This window comes from Simochromis diagramma, unplaced genomic scaffold (assembly GCF_900408965.1).
Source record: "Simochromis diagramma unplaced genomic scaffold, fSimDia1.1 OVJJ01000307.1, whole genome shotgun sequence".
NCBI classification, from domain to species: domain Eukaryota; kingdom Metazoa; phylum Chordata; class Actinopteri; order Cichliformes; family Cichlidae; genus Simochromis; species Simochromis diagramma.
Window position 1 is genome coordinate 1,576,667 of NW_024386786.1, and position 20,403 is coordinate 1,597,069.

Sequence of the window (20,403 nt, forward strand, 5' to 3'; positions counted from 1 at the left end):
ACAGCTCTGCTATCACTTCCAACATAAACAAAGACAGGAAAGTAAACAGCAGTGACATTTGTAGGGTTACTGAAGTTGGACTACCTGGTATATAATGATGTGCTACGTGATCGCTAGCACGACAAAGCTATGTTAGCATAACATAAACAGTAAAGCTGGAGGATGAACGCTAACGGAGGACTTTTTTCCACTCGATAAAAGTTAATGTGAGGGTTACCAATAGTTAGGGGCAAATGCAATCGCATGGCAGGATGCTGTAAAAGGACTAAACGTCAGTCCAGTGTTGCCAACTTAGTGACTTTGTAGCTATTTTTAGCTAGTTTTCAGACCCCCTTAGCGACTTTTTTTCTAAAAAGCGACTAGCGACAAATCTGGCGACGTTTTCTGGTGTTAGGGAAAAATATAACTCGACCCCTACAGTGAGGGGATGTGAACGCTGTATGAATTTGAACAGATGTGTTAGAGCTCACCTTTATCCTCCTGTATCATCACCATCATTGACCCTGAATGAGGCGACATAATCATAATTATAAGACTTTAGAAAAAACAGGAGAATCAGTGCCAAAGAGCACCGAAGGTTTTATAATCAATGTTGACTCAACAATGTAAACAAACACTTGTTCAGTTTTTGCTCCTTTGTTGTGAGTTACTTACCTCACTTTGTCACTGCAGAATGATGTCATGGAAATTTCATTAACAGTCCACAGACACGACGAGATGTAGCCAACACCTTTTAATTCCCAAGCAGGTGAGAGAGAGGACCAGAGATGGGCAGTAACGCGTTACTTGTAATGCGTTACTGTAATCTGATTACTTTTTTCAAGTAACGAGTAAAGTAAGGGATTACTATTGCAAAAACGGTAATTAGATTACCGTTACTTTCCCGTAGGAACGCTGTGTTACTGCGTTGCTAAAACTGTGGTTTTTTGCGAGAATGTCTCATGACAGTGATGTTAGCAAGTGCGACGTTTGTGACAACAGCTGTGTGCAGATCAACAATAGATCATATATCGAGTGCAGAGAGAGTATGAGCGTGCAGGGTTTAAAGCGTGGAAGTACTGACCTTACTTTGAGTTTGATTCCATAAAAAGTGACAAAAACATTAGTGTCCATCGTGCGTGGGAAGAAAACTTCTTTTTACAGCGAAAAAACCCCCTAAACTTCCGAGCAAGCACCGAGTGCGCTACGACGTAATGGGAAACTCACAGAGAAACTCGCGGATTCTTCCACTGACCGCTGCGGCACACCTGCACCAGGGTAAACCTCCGCCTACCCCATTCCTGCTTTACAGGTGAAAATAGAGCAAAAGGACCGCTGAGTCTTTGATTTTATTTATTTTCTGCTTTGTTTTACTTGCATCTATTTGAAAGACTGAGTGTAAACTCACAAAAAAATATATTTTATGTGCTGGAATGTGCAGAAAATAGGTTTAAATGTTAAACTAATTTCTTCCAGTCAGAGAATGGTGCATATAATTACATTTTTGCTTGATGCATAAAGTTAAAAGATTAAAACTAATAAAACAAGTTTAAAAAGAGACTTTTCCATTTGATTACATTTTGTATGATGGATTATGTAGAAAAAGTAGAATTGGACTGAAAGATCTATCACTTTATCACCTATTCAGGTTGTAAATCGTGTTTTTAAAAAGTAACTAAGTAACTAAGTAATTAATTACTTTTGAAAATAAGTAATCAGTAAAGTAACGGGATTACTTTTTTAGGGAAGTAATCAGTAATTAGTTACTGATTACTTTTTTCAAGTAACTTGACCAACACTGGAGAGGACATTCAGTGGGGCACTGAAACACAGTCTCTAAGGCTACGTCCTCACTAATGCGTTTTCATTGGAAAACACATCGTTTTCTCTCTGTTTTGGCGTCCCGTCTACACTGAACATGAATGGCACAGCTCTCTTTAAATACAGTCAAACAGTTGTTGTTCTCACCCTTGTCCCATCTGAGAGAGAGAGAGAGAGAGAGTTTACAACCTTGTCTCCTCTTCCAGTGTCACACAGAGACTGCTCCTTGCCTCTTCCCCCCATCCTCAAAGACCTGATTAACAAAAGACTTCACCACCTGTTGGATCCTCCCCCTCTGGGTGTCACCAACTTTCTCACGATGCCTGACTTTGTGCAATAGAGTAAAAGCTGAATGCTTCCCCACATGTGAACCTTGAAATGACCCAAGAGTGATATTACTAAAACATGTGACAAATTCATAAAATAAAATAAATTACACATGGAAACATGATGTTCATTCATGAGAAACTGTGGCTAAGGTAACTGGTATACTAGAGAAACAGTCTAGCTGTCATACAAAATGTGCACAAGTAATTTGTCGGTCACTTTTAATCAGGATCAGGACTCCCTGTATTTGTGATGTGTGGAGAATCATGTAAATGCATATCATTTGTAAAATGACCAGAAAAGTCACACCAGTGACCACCAGAACTTAAAAACACACTGAACCTTTCAGGCAAGACCAGCCTGACTGTTTGATCAGGTGTTATCCACATTCCATCGCTGATCCCTCTCTGCACGTTACTCAGTTGGAGCTTGGCACTCTGTAGTTGGAGGAGGGCGCTCTTTCACCGCTCACTCTGTTCCAACGCAGCTTTAGGTTGAAAGGGCAAAGTACATAGACCCTTGTTGTCTTCCTCAACATCAACACAGAAATCCTTTCCACCTTTGGATTATTACTGTGGTTCTGAAAACTTCTTGTGACAACTGCTAGGAACCCAAGTGGCACAACCTTCCACCTTAACCTCTGTCTGGGCTCTCAGCTGTGACTGGAATGGTCCCTGCTTCTCACTGGTTCTTTCATGACTTCTCATCCAGTCTCAATCTGGAGTTTCCACCTTGGGATGACTTCTTGCTGTAACACTCTCTGGTGTTAAAGGTCCTTGCCATGCATCAATTTAACTTAATTAGCAGAACAAGAAAACAGACAAAGCTAAGTGCATCGTCTCTTAAATAATTTCAGGATTTCTCCTCTGGAGCAGCCTCGCTCCGGGCCTGTAAACCTGTGTTAGAAAAGTGAAAAGAAAGAAAATATGTCTGTGAAGGTCATCGTAGTCTAAGGAGCTTGGAAAGAAAAGTGTCTGGACTTCTTTGAGTTGCTTGAAAACGTTTCACCTCAAGAAAGAAAGAAAAGAAAAGGAAAGTTAGTGTGTTTTTCATGTTGACTCTGTGTAACTCCTGGTTCCTCCATCCACACTATAGTATAATCAAAGACCACTGATCAATGGCCATGAAAATTTGCATATTAATCATCAGGGAACTGACCTCACAGCCCATTTTTCACTCAGTGGTGCTGGTTTCAGTCATTGTGGAAATGTCCTGTTTATAAGGTTGGGGAAACCTGCAGTCAGCTGAGACTTAAGAAGTCACTTGGATGAGTGACGCTATGACCAGATGAACAGATTCAAATTTTGGGGATAAAGTCAACACAGCTTGATATCTTTTGTTTGTGTATTCAATTGTGTCTGTATTTCAATTATTTCAAGTTATATTATCTCTCATTACATTTAAAAGAGCTATCCAGCAGGAAACCTAGGTCACTAACTGAGTCAGAGAAAGAAGTGGCAAAGGAACCAAAGGCATGAGCTGATAGGCCCCAAGGGATATGGTTGCCAAGCACCACAATCTCCGTTTTCTTTTCATTCAGGATAAGGGAATTGTCTGAAAGCCATTCTTTGACTTCTCTCATGCACTCGAGGAAGCAGTGCAATGAAGGAGCAATATCGTCATCATCTAATTGAAAATAAATGTGTATATCATCGGCATAGAGTTGATAAGAAATGTTATATTTTTCAAAGATTAAGCCTAGGGGGAGCATATATAATGAGAATAACATTTTTCTATTGTGGGGGGTTTAGTGTAGGAGGAGGAGACCAGAGACTATAGGGCTTTGGAGCGTGATGTCACGAGAGGGGGCGTGGCCACGATTTTTGTTTGAGGCGCCATGTTTCTGGGCCAAACAAAGCGCTAACGAAAGAGGAGCGAAAGCACTCGGAGAACACCAACTATGGTTTGTACTTGCTGTGAAGTCGTTGTAATGTTAGATCGCACGACCGGCAAGGGAATAAGATTGAAAATGGTTTATCTTTTCATTCTTTCCCCACCTGGAAGCAACATGAGGCAGCTCATGTATCAGATGTTACCAAAAGAAGGCGTCTAGCCTGGATAGCAGCTGTGAGATGAGCTGATATGCAGTTCTCTTCCATCTCCAAATATCCGTTGGTGTGCTCCAGACATTTTCATTCCGGTAAGTTCTAAATATGTTCATATTGTTTTTCTTGTGACATTACCAATTAGTTTGATGTGTCACATGACCCTCTTCCTATTGAAAAAACAAAAGTTGTATCCAAGATGGCCGACTTCTAAATGGCCACCATGGTCACCACCCATCTTGAGGAGTTTGCCCCCTCACATATACTAATGTGCCACAAACAGGACTTTAATATCACCAACCATTCCCGTGTTATTACGGTGTATCCATATAAATGGCCCACCCTCTACTTTATCATAAATGTAACAAAGTGTTTAGAAAGTTAGCACATACATGTAATTTTTCATTTTTTTAATGCATCCATCTATAGAACGCTGCCTGTTATATTCTAAATCTGCCTGTTCTCTTTCAGAAACCTGCCTGCAGAAAATGAACCTAAAGCATGTAATGCAAGGATGTAATCACTTTCAAGATGGAGAAAGCATAAAGTTTGACTTTAAGTGACAATTTTGGACACCTAATATGATAAGGAGATTCTGCAGGTCATTAATCAATGTATAAAACTATAATAAAATCTATTTTTAGTGACACAGGACTCAAACACGGAAGCAAGATGTATAATTAGAATTATTTATAATAAATATGAATAAATCATTGGAATTTCTTTAACCATAAAGAATAACTAAATCCTTCAGGACAATGTCACATCAATGCACTGATCTCACTATGTTATCAATCTAACAGCCTCCACATGTTCTCACTTTAATTTCCCCCTCATCAATGAATTTATGCTTCAGAACAACTGAGATAATCCATCCACAATACGAGGTTAGTCCTTAATATACTGCAACAACATGGGAATAGAGCAGCTGCGAGAGCATTCAGCATTAATGAGTCAATGGTACGGATGTGAAGTAAGCAAGAAGAATGAGGTGAGTAAAGTTTAACTTATCTGACTGTTTTGTTTCGCTTAATGCGCCTTATAATCCGGTGCACCTTATGGTCCGAAAAATAGGGTAATGCAATATCTAATTTAAGACCAATTTAATTTTTATGTACTGATACATGAAAATTTGCAACTACAAGACATGATACTTTTTTGTTGTTGTGACTGTCTGTGCATGAAGTGTGTTGGACAAACAGTGAATTATTTTGTTGAGTTTGTTTGTTTCAGAGTCAGAGAGCCGTGTCTCTCTACAGTCAGAGGTTTTTGTACGGCGCCTCAACGAGTTTGTATCACTGTGGTACACGTTCGGTGGAGGAACCAGACTGGAATTTGGAAGTACGTTAAAAATAAAGCTGATTTATTCATTTTTTCTTTTAATTTTTATTCCTTAAGTGAAAATGTTGAATGTTAATGTTTAGCTTTCTTACTAATATTTTTGCTCCAAAAGTCATATTTGGAAATTTATATGTGAAAGGTTATTACAGTGAATAATTGAGAGTGGGGTAGTTCACAGTATGAATGATGATTTCTAGTTTCCATGTAAAGTTTTATTTTGAGGGTTTGTAGGTTTAGTTCAGTAACACAGTCAGAGAGCCGTGTCTCTCTACAGTCAGAGGTTTTTGTACGGCGGCTCAATGAGTTTGTATCACTGTGGTGGACTTTTGGTGGAGGAACCAGACTGGAATTTGGAAGTAAGTTAATTAAACTGCTTTTATTATGAAATTTGAAAAAGGTGGATCTTAAAATTAGTCTTAGAGAGCTTGAAAGATTAATTTTTAATTTTTTATGGCAATTTTAATATTTGTTATTCTGCTGTTATATGATGGAAGGTGACTCAGAGCAGATGTTTTTTTTGTCTACATTTCTGTCACAGAGAAAGGAAATTTTTATCTGGAACCAATATTAAACTTCATTATCCATCGATTAGTTTCTAAACTTTCCAAATAATAACTCTTATTTGAAAAGGGGATTAGAAAATGTGCAAAATCCAAAGTGTTATTGTGTCAGATGGGCCTTTGAATCGAAAATGCTTAATGATTGATATCTAATCGTCTATGATTCAGACTTTACATGGTTTTAAAGAAAAACTTGTTTCCACATCTGCTTTTATTTCCAGTGTAGTTTGAACATATTTCAGCTCAAACTGTGTGATGATTCTCTCTGTGCTGATATGCATGAGAGGTTTCTTAAAGGGAAGTGAAACAATGTGTGAGTGAGTAACTGGTGGAGCAGAAAAAACACCTGACAGAAACTTCTTAACGGAGACAAACAACTTGTGGTTCCTGTCCTCTAATCTGATTGGTGTTTCCTAGATGACACCCGCCCCGCCCTGAAGGTGCTGGGTCCCTCCAGTGAGGAGCTGAAACAGGGGAAGGCTACAGTCATGTGTCTGGCCAACAAGGGCTTCCCCTCAGACTGGACTCTGTCCTGGAAGGTGGATGGAAGAAGCAGCAGTGACGGGGAGGAGAGCAGGACTCCTGGAGTGCTGCAGAATGACGGCCTCTACAGCTGGAGCAGCACCCTGAGGCTCCCTGCAGACCGCTGGATGAAGGTGGGCTCTGTGACCTGTGAGGCCACCAAGGACTCACAACCTCTGGTCTCAAAGATACTGAGCAGAGATCAGTGTTCACATTTGTGACCTGACTCACTGAGACTCTGCTGCTGCCCTCAGTCTGTTCTCTCTCTGTCTCTGTTTCACTCTGATTTCAAATCTCATGTTTTACTGCTTGTAGTATTGTAATGATTAAAAAAAACCAAACAATAAAAAATCTTCAAATGGTGATTTTCATGTGTTTCAATTTAACTGTTGTTCTGTCTGAAAACCATCCTGAGGTTTCAGTGAGGATGTTTCCACAGATCAGCACATCTGTCTCTGACACACATTTACGACACTCACATGTGCTGTTTCACTTTACATCAAATTCTTGTTAATTCGGTTATTTATAAAAAGTGACGAATAACAGAGAACAATGAATTGCATCCACCAGCTTCACCCAGGTATGAGTAATTTCTTTGTTGTAGTTTCCATCATGTATGACTGTGACGGCTTCCTCTGTTGGGTTTAACAGAAACAGTAAAAGAACAGAATGAGTTTCTGTAACCTGTATTTGACTAGTGATGACACACTTCCTCGCTTTCTTCAGTCAAATCAAGACTTTGGAAAAGATGAAATAAAACAGGAGATATAAACAGACTCTCACTAACTTACAGAGTCACCAGTGAGTGGCTCTGAAAGGCCTGGACAGCCACTGATCAACACTGGCCTCTTAACAGCTGTGAGCAGAGAGGCAGGACACATATGCAAACACACAGAGTCAGTCAGCTGCAGCTGTTTACAGCTCAGAGCTGAGGACATCACAATATTTACATTATTTACAACTTGATATTTTGATTAGATTAACCAATGAGCTCAAGGATTAAGATGAGAGATAAAGATGAAGTCAACTAATTCATCTAATTGTATTTTTTATGTGATTGACCTTTGACCTTTGAATTTGTGCATTTATTTTAAACAATGTCAAATGTGAAGTCAGTGTTTGTGTTTTTATCTTTAGTACTGAAACCTTCTGTTGCCATGGTTCAGCAGTGATGCCTGTCTGTTGCCATAGTTACTGAGCTCAGAGTGGGAAATGAAAGATCAGCAGAGTTGAAACTTCTTCTACTGAAATCCACAGCTGGCAGTCCTTCTCTGAGCAGTGGTTGGAGCTGCAGCAGGTGAAGGTCATGCTCGTGTCTGACCAACAAGGTCTTCTCCTCAAACTGGAGTCTGTCCTGGAAGATAGCCGTAGCATCAAAGCTAACTTCTAAAGTGTTTCTGTTTGAGTGCAGCTGTTGGTCAGAGTGAAGTCAGTCTCACACTGATGCCCACTGAAATGATCGTTGGTTTGATACATGAAGAGATTAATATATTAATAATTAAAAAACTACTTCCACTGTAACCTCGTGTGGTCTAAGTCATCACTGAAGAGTAAAGCTAACCCTAACTCTTCATCTTAACCCTAACACTTTTTCAGAATCTGTGATTTTTAGCAGTCAGTGAACAAAAAGAATGAACACAAATGACAAACATTAAAATATAATCCTGAGACCCATCAAACATCAACTCACATCTATAAATCATTTATATAATGGTTATGAACAGAATTGGTGAAAAGGTTCAGCCTATCAGGAATGAGTCTGCAGTAATGTGAGGAAAACTCTGAACAGCCCATCAACAGGTCTGATAGCTCATACTTCCAGCTTCTTCCCCACAGGACACTCCAGGGGACGCAGTCAAATATCTGCAAGTCCACTGAACTGAACTGCTGGGCAAACTCTCCATTCACCTTCGAGTGTCTTCAAAAGTGTAAAGAGCTGATCCTGTGATCCACAAACAGGACTAAGCACCTGTTCTTCCTCATGAATCCAAACTTTGACTAACTTTGTGAGAACCCTGCTGTAGATGTTTCTAGAGAGACTGAAGAGTGTGACCACCTTAAAAGATCCTTTGTCTGTATTTATTTGTTTTTATATTTTATTAAAGGAGAAATATGACTGATCCTAAGAAATTCTATTAATGAAGTCAAACTTACTAATGAACAGATGTTAGTAGTTTAATTTAAAAGTGTGTGTGTGTGTGTGTGTGTGTGTGTGTGTCCTCAGTGAACTGTATCAGTCTCTGCAGTATCTTCCAGCTGCAGCAGTCACTTCAGTTTCTGTTCAGTCTGACTGAGGGAGGTTTTTGTACGACTGTTTTTCACTGTGTGAACGGAGCTTGACTGTTGATCTCATGAACACTGTGACAGTAATAAACTGCTGCATCTTCAGCCTGGACTCCACTGATGGTCAGAGTGAAGTCAGAGTTTGATCCACTGCCTGTAAAACGAGCTGGAATCCCTGAATATAGAGTGTCAGCATCATAAATGAGCAGTTTAGGAACTCCTCCATCTTTCTGTTGGTACCAGGCTAAATAGTGGTTGTTGTTCCAAACATAAACATCCTGACTGGTCCTACACTTGATGCTCACAGATCCTCCCACAGCAGAGCTCACTGCTCCAGGCTGAGTCACTGTGATCTGTCCTCTGGACTCTGAGGACACAGAGACAAAAACATAAAGCAGCTTCATGGTTTTGTGGGCTTCATTTCAGAGGGACAGATGTTGATAGAGGAGAGGAGTTTGATTCTCTGGACTTTACCTGTGAAGCAGCAGCAGAGGAGAGTCCAGATGAGGACGCAGATCAAAGTCATGTTTTTGATGAGGAGGATTTCTGTGGTTTCTGTTGTGATGAAGGACAGCTGTCAGTCATCCAGTGTTCAACTCTCAGGACTATAAACTCTCCCAGAGCACTGGAGCATGGTGCTGCTGATGCAAAGTGCCTCTCTATGGAAATCATCTGACTGACTGATACAGAAACGTGTATCAATCTGATGATGCTGTTTACTAAAGAGAGAATTTTTCACTTGATCTTTGGCATGTGACTTACTCAAGCCATTCATAATCCATCAGGCTGTTCTGTTTCAGGGACAGATTTTCCTGAACCACTTATCCCGTTACAGTTCGTCTAAATGAAGTATGAATGGTGTCTTCTTGGATTAAAATGTCTGAAGGGATCACTGAATACTCTAATGAGAATGGAAATGTCATGAATCGTATGCTGTGTACTCCAAGGATACCAGACAGTTCAAACCATGTTTGACGACAGGGAGATGTTAGATAGATGTGTTAGAGCTTTGTGTCACCACCATTATTATGGCATACGGGCAAATCTTTTACAAGAATGGTCTTCTTCTCTTCAGCAGTGTTCAAATAACTGGAGATGGGTTTTGTGTTTTGCGCATGTGCAGCGTATGCGCAGAAACAACGGGTAGGATGGTTTGTGAAGCAGGATGGATTCCCAGGACACCGGATGTGGATTGAATGAAAACACACAGACTAAATGCACACAGGAGGTGATCAGGGGAACTGGAAACATAAGGGGAAACAGCTGATTAGAAGGAACATAATGACACCACGGGGAAACAAAACACCTTGAACATGGAACAACAGACCTCTTTAAATTAAAACAGGAAACAGGCTGTATCACAATTCAGGGTCCGTAGCCTTGAAGGCCGATTACGCCACAGCAACGCGACAAAGGCTGTCCCAATTTGAAGGCTGCTCCAAAAGCGGCCGACAAATGTGTCCCTTATTTCCCCCAATTTGAAGGATGGGTCGGTGTATGCTTCGTCCCAGGATTCATAGCGCATCGGTGCATGTTGATATTTTTTCCGAAAAAAAACCAAACTGCCGGATGACTGATGTTGGTGTCGAACAGTAAACTTTTGAAAGTAAGTACTGAATATTATGTCACTTATTTATGTGCAAATGTTTAACCCTTTACAGCCGATCGGAGCGGGCACGCTCTGTTTTGCGTAACTATTTTTAAATCCCGGTAGCACTGCAACCACGTAAGCTAGCGCAATATTTTTTTTTGCATATGAAACTGGAGGAGTTGTACTTACATCTTATGCCATCAGCTTGTCCTAGATCACAGTTTCCTTCCACATACAGCTTTGCAAAAACTGCATAAAAATCACTTGCAGCAACAAAAACATGATATTCCAGAAACACGCTTCGCTGATCCATCAGCTGTTTGTAACACTTCCTACGTCCATCAGCGCGAACTATCACATGACCGCATGACTTGCCCGAAACCGGAAGTGACGTCATTTTGCGGAAATGTAGTTTTTTACGATTGGGCCCTTATGAGCTTGTGTTTTACTTGTTATGTGTTTTAAAAAAGTTATGTTTGAGTTTATGACTTTCTGTGTCGTTTCTGGGATGCTGAGGACTCATATTGCACTGCTGGAAATAGTTTGTTTTGATGCATATGCTGTTATTTTGCAAATTTGCACTATAATATTTATTTTCGTTTTTCCTGCAGTATATAAAAATTGGTGTATTTCAAAAATAAAACTATGAAGACACTCAAAATAAATTTCCTGTGGTGGGAAACTAGTTTGTGTAACTTTTTTGTATTTACAGTTTTGAGGGATAAGCCTCTTAAATTTCTCTAACTAGAAATATATGTTAAAAAAACAAAAACTATTTTCAATTTGTTTGTAGTTTATTGCACTTTTTTGCAATTTATGTAATTACTATGCACCTAATGCAGACATATTATTAAAGTTTGGGCTATAATGGTTGTATTGATGTATAGCAACTTGAAATGCTCCCAAAAATGGCTCCACAGCATGTAAAAATATAATATAAGCTCTGGCGAACTTGGTTCTGTGGTCGGTCTTAAAGGGTTAATAACAAAGAACATTGTTGGCCAGATGTCGGCAAAGTTATGTGACATTAGTGATGTTTGTCTAACTTGGTTTTAAAGCCTTTAGTTTAAAATCTACGATCGTCGACCTTAATCTTGAAGAGAATCTGATGATTTTATGGATAATTAAAGTCAGTCATATATCCACAAACACAACAAGCTGAAAGTCAGTGATGCTGCTCGGTTTGCAGTCCTGAATATCACGGCACAAGCAGGATTCACTGCACTGTTAACACTACAACACTACACTACAACAAGTGTTAGCTATGTTATATTGCTGCCTCTATTCGGTGGTGTCGAGCCAAACGGACTTTAACGTGTGTTTGAACGAGCTGACGGTTCACTCATTAAGCTGAAAGAAAGATGCTTTAATTACAGCAGTCACACATGTGTCCACTGCACCATCTGGAACTCTTCTTGTTTACACTCGTAACAACACAAACACTAAATCCTCCTGTTTGTAGCAGTGTGTACACCTGAGACTGTCACCTGTCTGTCTGTCCTGCACTCTCTCTCTGTTTCTTTCTCTCTGATTGTGGAATAAAAGTATGAACATGTGTTTATAAGTTACACTTGTGTTTGAATCCTGCAGCTTATCACACATTTGATTTCCATGTGTGACGACTGCAAGTGTCCAGAGTGAGGACAGACTGAGGGACCCACTGCTGCACATCATCTGTGAGGCTTTGCAGCCCTGATGATCCACCAGGACAAACTCAGCAGTGTGTGAGGAAGAGGAGGAGGAAGAGCCAGCAGCAGCTGACAGATGGAGAGAATAGACAGACTGTTCCCTGTTTGTGAAGGACTGCTAGGAAAGTTTAACATAACTGTCTGTCCTGAATCAGTCTTATTAGGTAATGTTCAAATAATGTGATCATCCCAGTGTTTCCAGTGTGGGAGAAAGTACTCAGGGCCTTCAAGCTACACACTATGAAAGGCAGCAACAAGTTTAATGTTCAGAAACCTAAAGTATGTATCAGCAGCAGAATGGAGCTAAAAATAAATGTTGGTTTCAGTTCTATGAAGCTTTGAGTATTTTGGATCAGTAGCTGCTGTGTTTGTTGCATCATATTGCTGTAACTGTTTATATGCTTTATATATTCTGAGCTAAGTTGATCTATAGTGTTACATCATATTCTATAAGGATGTTATGTGTTTGTAGACTTTCTGCCCAGTTTGACCCATTTAGCAGACGTCAGCCTGTTTAAGGCTCTGATATCTATTCTGTGTGACTTACAGCAGTTATGACATGGTCTGATTTTCTCACCCAATAAAGGAATATTTCATATATCAGTCTACTCTTCATTCTATCAGACACAGTTATCACAGCTCGTACATTTTCTTTTTACACATGTATGTAAGCATTGAGCCAAATTTAATAATGGCAACATATTAAACGAACAATATTTGTCTCTTATATATAATAAATCTGTATATACACTGTCACAGATACTTGTCTTTGAGTGAAGATTTAACGTGAACGCTGACAGGAGTCGTTTAGATGAATGTTTCTGTGATTGTTCATTTTCAGACATTTACCCTTCACATTCTGTTTATTTATTTTGAACATTTCTGTTCATTTTGATGTATTTATTTACTTTTTCCTTGACCTCATTGCTTGTTTATCTCTGCCTTGACGTGCAACAGTGCTCGTGATTATTGTTTAAAGACTGTAGGCTGTGTGAGTTTGACCATGTGAGCAGGTAGTGTGGGAAAGCTGCAAACAAACTTTGGAATTAATAAAATTATCTGAAGTGTGAATCTAATTTTAAAAATGCAACTTATAAAAGCATGTTGCACTGTTTCTTTTTCAGTTTTTGTTTTTATAAAATTATGCAAACAGTGAATGATTTTGTTGAGTTTGTTTGTTTCAGAGTCAGAGAGCCGTGTCTCTCTACAGTCAGAGGTTTTTGTACGGCGCCTCAATGAGTTTGTATCACTGTGGTACACGTTCGGTGGAGGAACCAGACTGGAGGTTAACTGTAAGTACATTTCACTCATTTATGAAGCTAAATTATATATTTCTTAATGCTGATTTTATAGTCTTATAAAGGCTTTATTTTATCTCATAATTATGCAATTTACTATCATAGTTTATCTTCTGCCTTCAGTTTAAAATCTTCTTCAGCATTTTGTTTCACTGAAACTCAAAATTTTAAAACCTTTTTTAGAATTTTATCTTCAAAAACAGTTCATAGACGGTACGTTTTTGTTTCAATGTTTTAACCTTTTGCTGAAGAATCTGCAAATAATTTCTGATCATTGTTGTTTATTTATTTAAAATTACTGCCATATGGTTACCATTTAACCATACTCTATGCTGACTGAGTTGGGCTCAGTTTATGAGATTTAATGTGTCGTTTACTTATTTTTTACTATGTCCAAATACAGAAAAAAGGTCTATGCTTTTTTCTGTTTTTACATACAATTGTTTATGAACAAGTTTATGACAAAAAACCTGACATGTTAATTTCTGTTTGTTTTTCTAATTATAAAACTAATAAATAATACAAACATAACGCACACGAGGACATCAGGAGTCAAAGAACGCTTTAAATATTTTTATCTTTGGTACTGAAACTCGTCTGTTGCCATGGTTCAGCAGTGAAGCCTGTCTGTTACCATGGTTACCAAGCTCAGAGAGGGAAGTGAAACATCTGGAGAGCAGTTTCACCCAAACTCCCAGTTTCCTCTAACATCTCTCTCTCTCTCTCTGCAGTGGTCGAGTCCCCCCCTCCCTGACCGTGCTGGCGCCCTCTAGTGAGGAGCTGCAGCAGGGGAAGGCTACAGTCATGTGTGTGGCCAACAAGGGCTTCCCCTCAGACTGGAGGCTGTCCTGGAAGGTGGATGGAAGAAGCAGCAGTGGAGAGGAGAGCAGGAGCCCCGGGGCGCTGCAGAATGACGGCCACTACAGCTGGAGCAGCACCCTGAGGCTCCCTGCAGACCAGTGGGAGAAGGTGGGCTCTGTGACCTGTGAGGCCACCCAGGGCTCCCACACTCCACTCTCAGAGACTCTGATGACAGACCAGTGTTCCCAGTCCTGAGCTGACTCACTGGGACTCTGATACTGGCTTTAGTCTGCAGCTTCTCTCAGTCTGCTCCCTCTGTGTCTGTATTGCTTTGATAGTTTTCATGTTTTCATGCTTGTGGCACTGTTGATGGTTTTAATACTTCAAATAAAAACTGAGGTCTTCAAATAGTGGTTTTCATGTGTTTCCATTCAGCTGCTCTTCTGTCTGATAATCATCCTTCAGCTTCAGCAGTGATGCTTCCATACACTGAAAATCTCTGCTTCAGTAACTTTGACTGAGAGAATCACATGTGCTGTATCACATCAGAGTGTAAATGTAAAAAAATGAAAACAACTAAAAAAAAGAAAAGAAAAAGCAATAAGTTAAAAATAGAATCACAGCCAACAGCTGCTCCCTGTTATAAATAGTTTTAAAGTCTTTTGCAGCTGCATTATTTTCCATCATGTTGGACTTTGTGATGATATTTGCTGTTGGGTGTAGAAGAAGTAGAAAACATGGTGACAGATTATTGTAACCTGCATGTGACCCATGATGAGACCCGTCCTGGTTTTCTTCAAAGTCAGAATTGATAAAATAACCCAAAGAAAAACTAAACTTTCTTTATCAACACAGGAGACACTAAAAATGTCTCTTTCAGAACATCAGTGCAGGTTAAAAAGTGTAAATGTCAGAATAATTTATGTCACAAAGATGAAGTTAAAGACTTGATGAACTAAACTTTAAATCTTCAAATCAAATCATGTGAAATATTTCTGTGACCAAGAATGTAGCTGAGCAATCTACATACATACATATATCAGTACTGCAGTTTACTAAAATATTCTCATTTAATAACTACTTCCCAGTTTGAATATTTACAGGAGAGTTTCTTCATCACAGATCTGACTCACAGTATCAACTGTTTTGTGTTTCACATGTTCTTCTGTGCGAGCTCGTCAGGATGGACACAAGTATGATGTTTTGAGTCAAACCCACATAAACATTACTGTGTGTGCGCGTGTGTGTGTGTGTGTGTGTGTGTGTGTGTGTGTGTGTGTGTGTGTGTGTGTGTGTGTGTGTGTGTCCTCAGTGAACTGTATCAGTCTCTGCAGTATCTTCCAGCTGCAGCAGTCACTTCAGTTTCTGTTCAGTCTGACTGAGGGAGGTTTTTGTACGACTGTTTTTCACTGTGTGAACACACGCTGACTGCCAGGCCAGTGAAAACTCTGACAGTAATAAACTGCTGCATCTTCAGCCTGGACTCCACTGATGGTCAGAGTGAAGTCAGAGTTTGATCCACTGCCTGTAAAACGAGCTGGAATCCCTGAATCTCGACTGCTAGCATACTTAATGAGGAGTTTCGGAACTCCTCCATCTTTCTGTTGGTACCAGGCTAAACAGTTGGAGCTCCAAACATTCTGACTGGTCGTACACTTGATGCTCACAGTTCCTCCCACAGCAGAGCTCACTGCTCCAGGCTGAGTCACTGTATATTGTCCTCTGGACTCTGAGGATACAGAGACAAAAACATAAAGCAGCTTCATGGTTTTGTGGGCTTCATTTCAGAGGGACAGATGTTGATAGAGGAGAGGAGTTTGATTCTCTGGACTTTACCTGTGAAGCAGCAGCAGAGGAGAGTCCAGATGAGGACGCAGATCAAAGTCATGTTTTTGATGAGGAGGATTTCTGTGGCTTCTGTTGTGATGAAGGACAGCTGTCAGTCATCCAGTGTTCAACTCTCAGGACTATAAACTCTCCCAGAGCACTGGAGCATGGTGCTGCTGATGCAAAGTGCCTCTCTATGGAAATCATCTGACTGAAAACAAGAACTTGAAATGTTTATATGTAACATACAGTTAATGCTAAAACTCACCAAATGTAACATTTTCAGTTTTGTGTAGTTCACAGCTGTCATTTCAGAAAATGAAATTAGGTGATGATATCAAAGAAAGTACATTCACCTTCAGTTCTAATTCTCTACATGGTAGGACACACACACACAAAAGATTTTCACATTGTTAGAAAATTATTTCAATACAATCTCTGATGAACAACACCACAACATATTAAACGATATCACCTTTTATTAAAGAAGAATTGAGGTGTAATGGAGACACATTGTGTGGAAACTACCCTCATAATCAAGTAAAAACCCAGAATAATTTGAAGTAATAGCTTTCTGTATGACTTTATCATTTCTCATATCGTCAGTGGCACTGACATTCCTGATCTTTGTTTTTCTAATCACATGCCTGTGATGGCTGAACTTGCTTTTCTCAGAAATAATCAAGAGTCTTAACTGTAAAGCTGAGCTCCGACTAAATAATGCAGCTCCCCAACCAATCAGACAGATGTATAGGAGAGCTGAGTGAAGATGGATGAAAGAGAAACAGGTGTCATGTGTTGTACTACGAGATTCTTAAACTCTCAGGAGGCTGTCATCATGAAGCATTTTCCTGATGTTGTGTAACAGACCCCATATCTTATTTAGCAGTTTTAACGCTGTTGCTAATCCTCCTTGTGCTGCTCCTCTTGTAGAGTCTTAAGGAATGTGGGAGAATTTATTGAATGTTTTGTTGACAGGATTGTCTGCAGTCTGTCTTTTGACAGTTTCAAGCAGGTGTTGCCTTCATTGTTGGCCAAAGCAGTTACCCACTTGAAACCTCATCTAAACAACAATTGGGACTGGGCCATGTTCAGCACTGTGTAGTATAACCTGTTCCTTTAACAACAGTCTATTAAAGTCTAAGAACTGTTGAGAAAGAAAGGGCTGGACTGCAGGTAGGCCAGTGCACCATCTGTACACTTTTACTATGAAGCCATGCTGTTTAATAGATGCTGTATGTGGTTTCGCTTGTTTAATTCAAATGTTTTTTTCCATTGGTGTTAATGAGTTCAATAACAAAATGTCCGATTCTGTAACATTTTGCAGTCTGATGACTCAGTCAGTGTAATGTGCAAGTGTCCATGTTTAACTCGTGTGTTTTAAAGGAGATCAGAGCTGCTATGAAATCACAACAGAAGGTCATTTTATGGAAGCAGAGCGTCTGTGCACCGTAACTTTGTTCTGTACCTGTTAGTGGATTAACTTGTTCATCACAGCACTGAGCAAATAATAATCAAGACAATACCATACTTGTATCTATACTGAATTGTGCTGTATTAAGTTGTTTTCTGGGAATGTTTAATAACTTACAAGATATTCAAAATGTTTATTTATCAAGAGTATTAGTGGCACTGCATACAAACATTTTGAAATCATAAAATATAAGCTTTTTAAATAGAAACTTTTCTTTTATAATGTAATGTTTTTATAATATAAGCTTGTTTCTGACATTATAAAACAAAGATTAATAAAAATAAAATGAAAGGAGTTGCTACATTTACTCTTAAAATTACTTTTTTTTAATCAGCAATGATATTTACACTGTATTTTACTCTTTCAAGCCAAGTTGATGAGATATTTCATTTCTCTATATTTCAATATTTTCAAGCTGAGTTCAAAGGTCATAGCTAAGCTTTTTTCAATACACGGCCCAGCTTTCTTTATCATCATTTTGCAAGCAAGAGGAGATTCTCTAGACTTTCTTCAACTTTTCCTTACTACGCGAAAAATGATGGTAGTTGTTTAAGAGATAACAGCGAGTATCTGTCAGTGTGTGTGTGTGTGTGTGTGTGTGTGTGTGTGTGTGTGTGTGTGTGTGTGTGTGTGTGTGTGTGTGTGTCCTCAGTGAACTGTATCAGTCTCTGCAGTATCTTCCAGCTGCAGCAGTCACTTCAGTTTCTGTTCAGTCTGACTGAGGGAGGTTTTTGTACGACTGTATTTCACTGTGTGAACACATACTGACTGCCAGGCCAGTGAAAACTCTGACAGTAATAAACTGCTGCATCTTCAGCCTGGACACCACTGATGGTCAGAGTGAAGTCAGAGTTTGATCCACTGCCTGTAAAACGAGCTGGAATCCCTGATAATCGACTGCTAGCAGCATAAATGAGCAGTTTAGGAACTCCTCCATCTTTCTGTTGGTACCAGGCTAAATAGTTGTTGTTAAAAACATCCTGACTGGTCCTACACTTGATGCTCACAGATCCTCCCACAGCAGAGCTCACTGCTCCAGGCTGAGTCACTGTGATCTGTCCTCTGGACTCTGAGGACACAGAGACAAAAACATAAAGCAGCTTCATGGTTTTGTGGGCTTCATTTCAGAGGGACAGATGTTGATAGAGGAGAGGAGTTTGATTCTCTGGACTTTACCTGTGAAGCAGCAGCAGAGGAGAGTCCAGATGAGGACGCAGATCAAAGTCATGTTTTTGATGAGGAGGATTTCTGTGGCTTCTGTTGTGATGAAGGACAGCTGTCAGTCATCCAGTGTTCAACTCTCAGGACTATAAACTCTCCCAGAGCACTGGAGCATGGTGCTGCTGATGCAAAGTGCCTCTATGGAAATCTTCTGACTGACTCTGGACTACTGGAGTTCGTTATTATCAGGATATCCTAAAAACTGCCTGAAAAGTTGATTCAAAATTAAAGATGCGAACTGATAAGAATTTAGTGATTCAAATTCCATTAATGACAAATAACTGACTGATTATTATTCCTTAGATATTTCCTTCTATTGAGAAAAATATGTGAAAGTGAGTTATTATTATTGTACAGCACTTTAGATTTTCTCAACTTTGCAAGTTCAGTTTGTGTTACACGCTTACATGTTTATCTAATAGTGTGTGTGTGTGTGTGTGTGTGTGTGTGTGTATGTGTGTGTGTGTGTGTGTGTGTGTGTGTGTGTGTGTGTGTGTATGAAAATAAAGAATTCTGGACTCTTGAGGTTACAGAACCAGTTCATGCTTGATGATAAAAACAACACATTCTAGGGTCTCATTAATAAATGTGAGGAATACCAAAAACACTGCCTGAAATCAACCTGCATCATTTTTTATTCAAAAGGTTGTAATGAGTGACTGAACTTTGCTTGAAATCATGTATGTGAAAGGTCATAGAGAGAGCAGCAGGGCGTGGCCTAAAATAGGGTGATGTAAGAAGAACATATATAAAAACCCCATGCAGACGCAATAAGTAGTTCTGCCTCTAGTTTCCTGTGATGGGTAGAGAACATCTCTCTGTATGTTCACGCCTTCAGTGGAAGCAGGGTGGACATTCAGAGGACCAGCATTTAGAGCTGGTTGAGTCTCCTCAAGCCAGACTTCCAGTACTGGGGCCGACTGGTCGAATCTACATTGTAATGCAGCACGAGCGATGAGCCGTCATTGCAAGCTGTACATTTTTGTCCACGAAGGTGTCGACAGGGTGCAAAATGCATCAACAGAGTACAGATGACATGTAAAAGTAAAAGACACCAGATTTCAAAAAATTCTATCAAAAAGAAGATATCCTTCAAAAATTCATGTCACAAGCTATAACACAGCCAAAATGATCACCAATAAATAATAATAAATAATAAAATAAATAATAAAAAACATTACAAAAATGCTGGAGGGGGCACGAGGGCTAGGTCAGTACTTTTGTCCATTTCTTGTTGTAGAGCTGAAAGTTCAACATTTTAAATGAATAAAAATGCATCAACTATGATCTTTGAATTAAGATCTGTGAACACTTTAAAATGTGAACATCAGTTACATCTGTTACAGTCCCTAAATTTCTGGCTCAAAGAATGAGAGGATGAGATGAGATGCCACAAGGCTGCTGCTGGTCTTTTAATAAAGCTTTTAATAAAGGGGATGTAGCTCCTCCCAAAAGGACAGACGGAAGCAAAAGGAGGAAGAAAACCATGAAACGTTCCAACAGGGCAGATTGTTAAACATCAGGTGTAGTAAAAAGGTTGAATGTGTTCTTATGTCCACATCTAATGTGAGTCGAGCTGTTTGGGTCACGTCAGCGGTCGATGAACCAGCTGCTCTTCATAGTTT

At 39.5% G+C, this 20,403-nt stretch overlaps 3 gene segments (V, D, J or C); 1 reads left to right on the forward strand and 2 right to left on the reverse strand.

Annotated features, from left to right (window-relative positions):
* Positions 1 to 7,868: 7,868 nt before the first annotated feature.
* On the reverse strand, positions 7,869 to 9,404 carry LOC120728226. The segment is given in 2 exon segments: positions 7,869 to 9,245; positions 9,353 to 9,404. Coding segments are annotated over 2 exon segments (384 nt in total).
* Positions 9,405 to 14,060: 4,656 nt separating this feature from the next.
* LOC120728257 lies at positions 14,061 to 14,669 on the forward strand. The segment is given in 2 exon segments: positions 14,061 to 14,071; positions 14,187 to 14,669. Coding segments are annotated over 2 exon segments (336 nt in total).
* A 3,634-nt stretch (positions 14,670 to 18,303) lies between these two features.
* Positions 18,304 to 18,785, reverse strand: LOC120728258. The segment is given in 2 exon segments: positions 18,304 to 18,626; positions 18,734 to 18,785. Coding segments are annotated over 2 exon segments (375 nt in total).
* Positions 18,786 to 20,403: the final 1,618 nt, after the last annotated feature.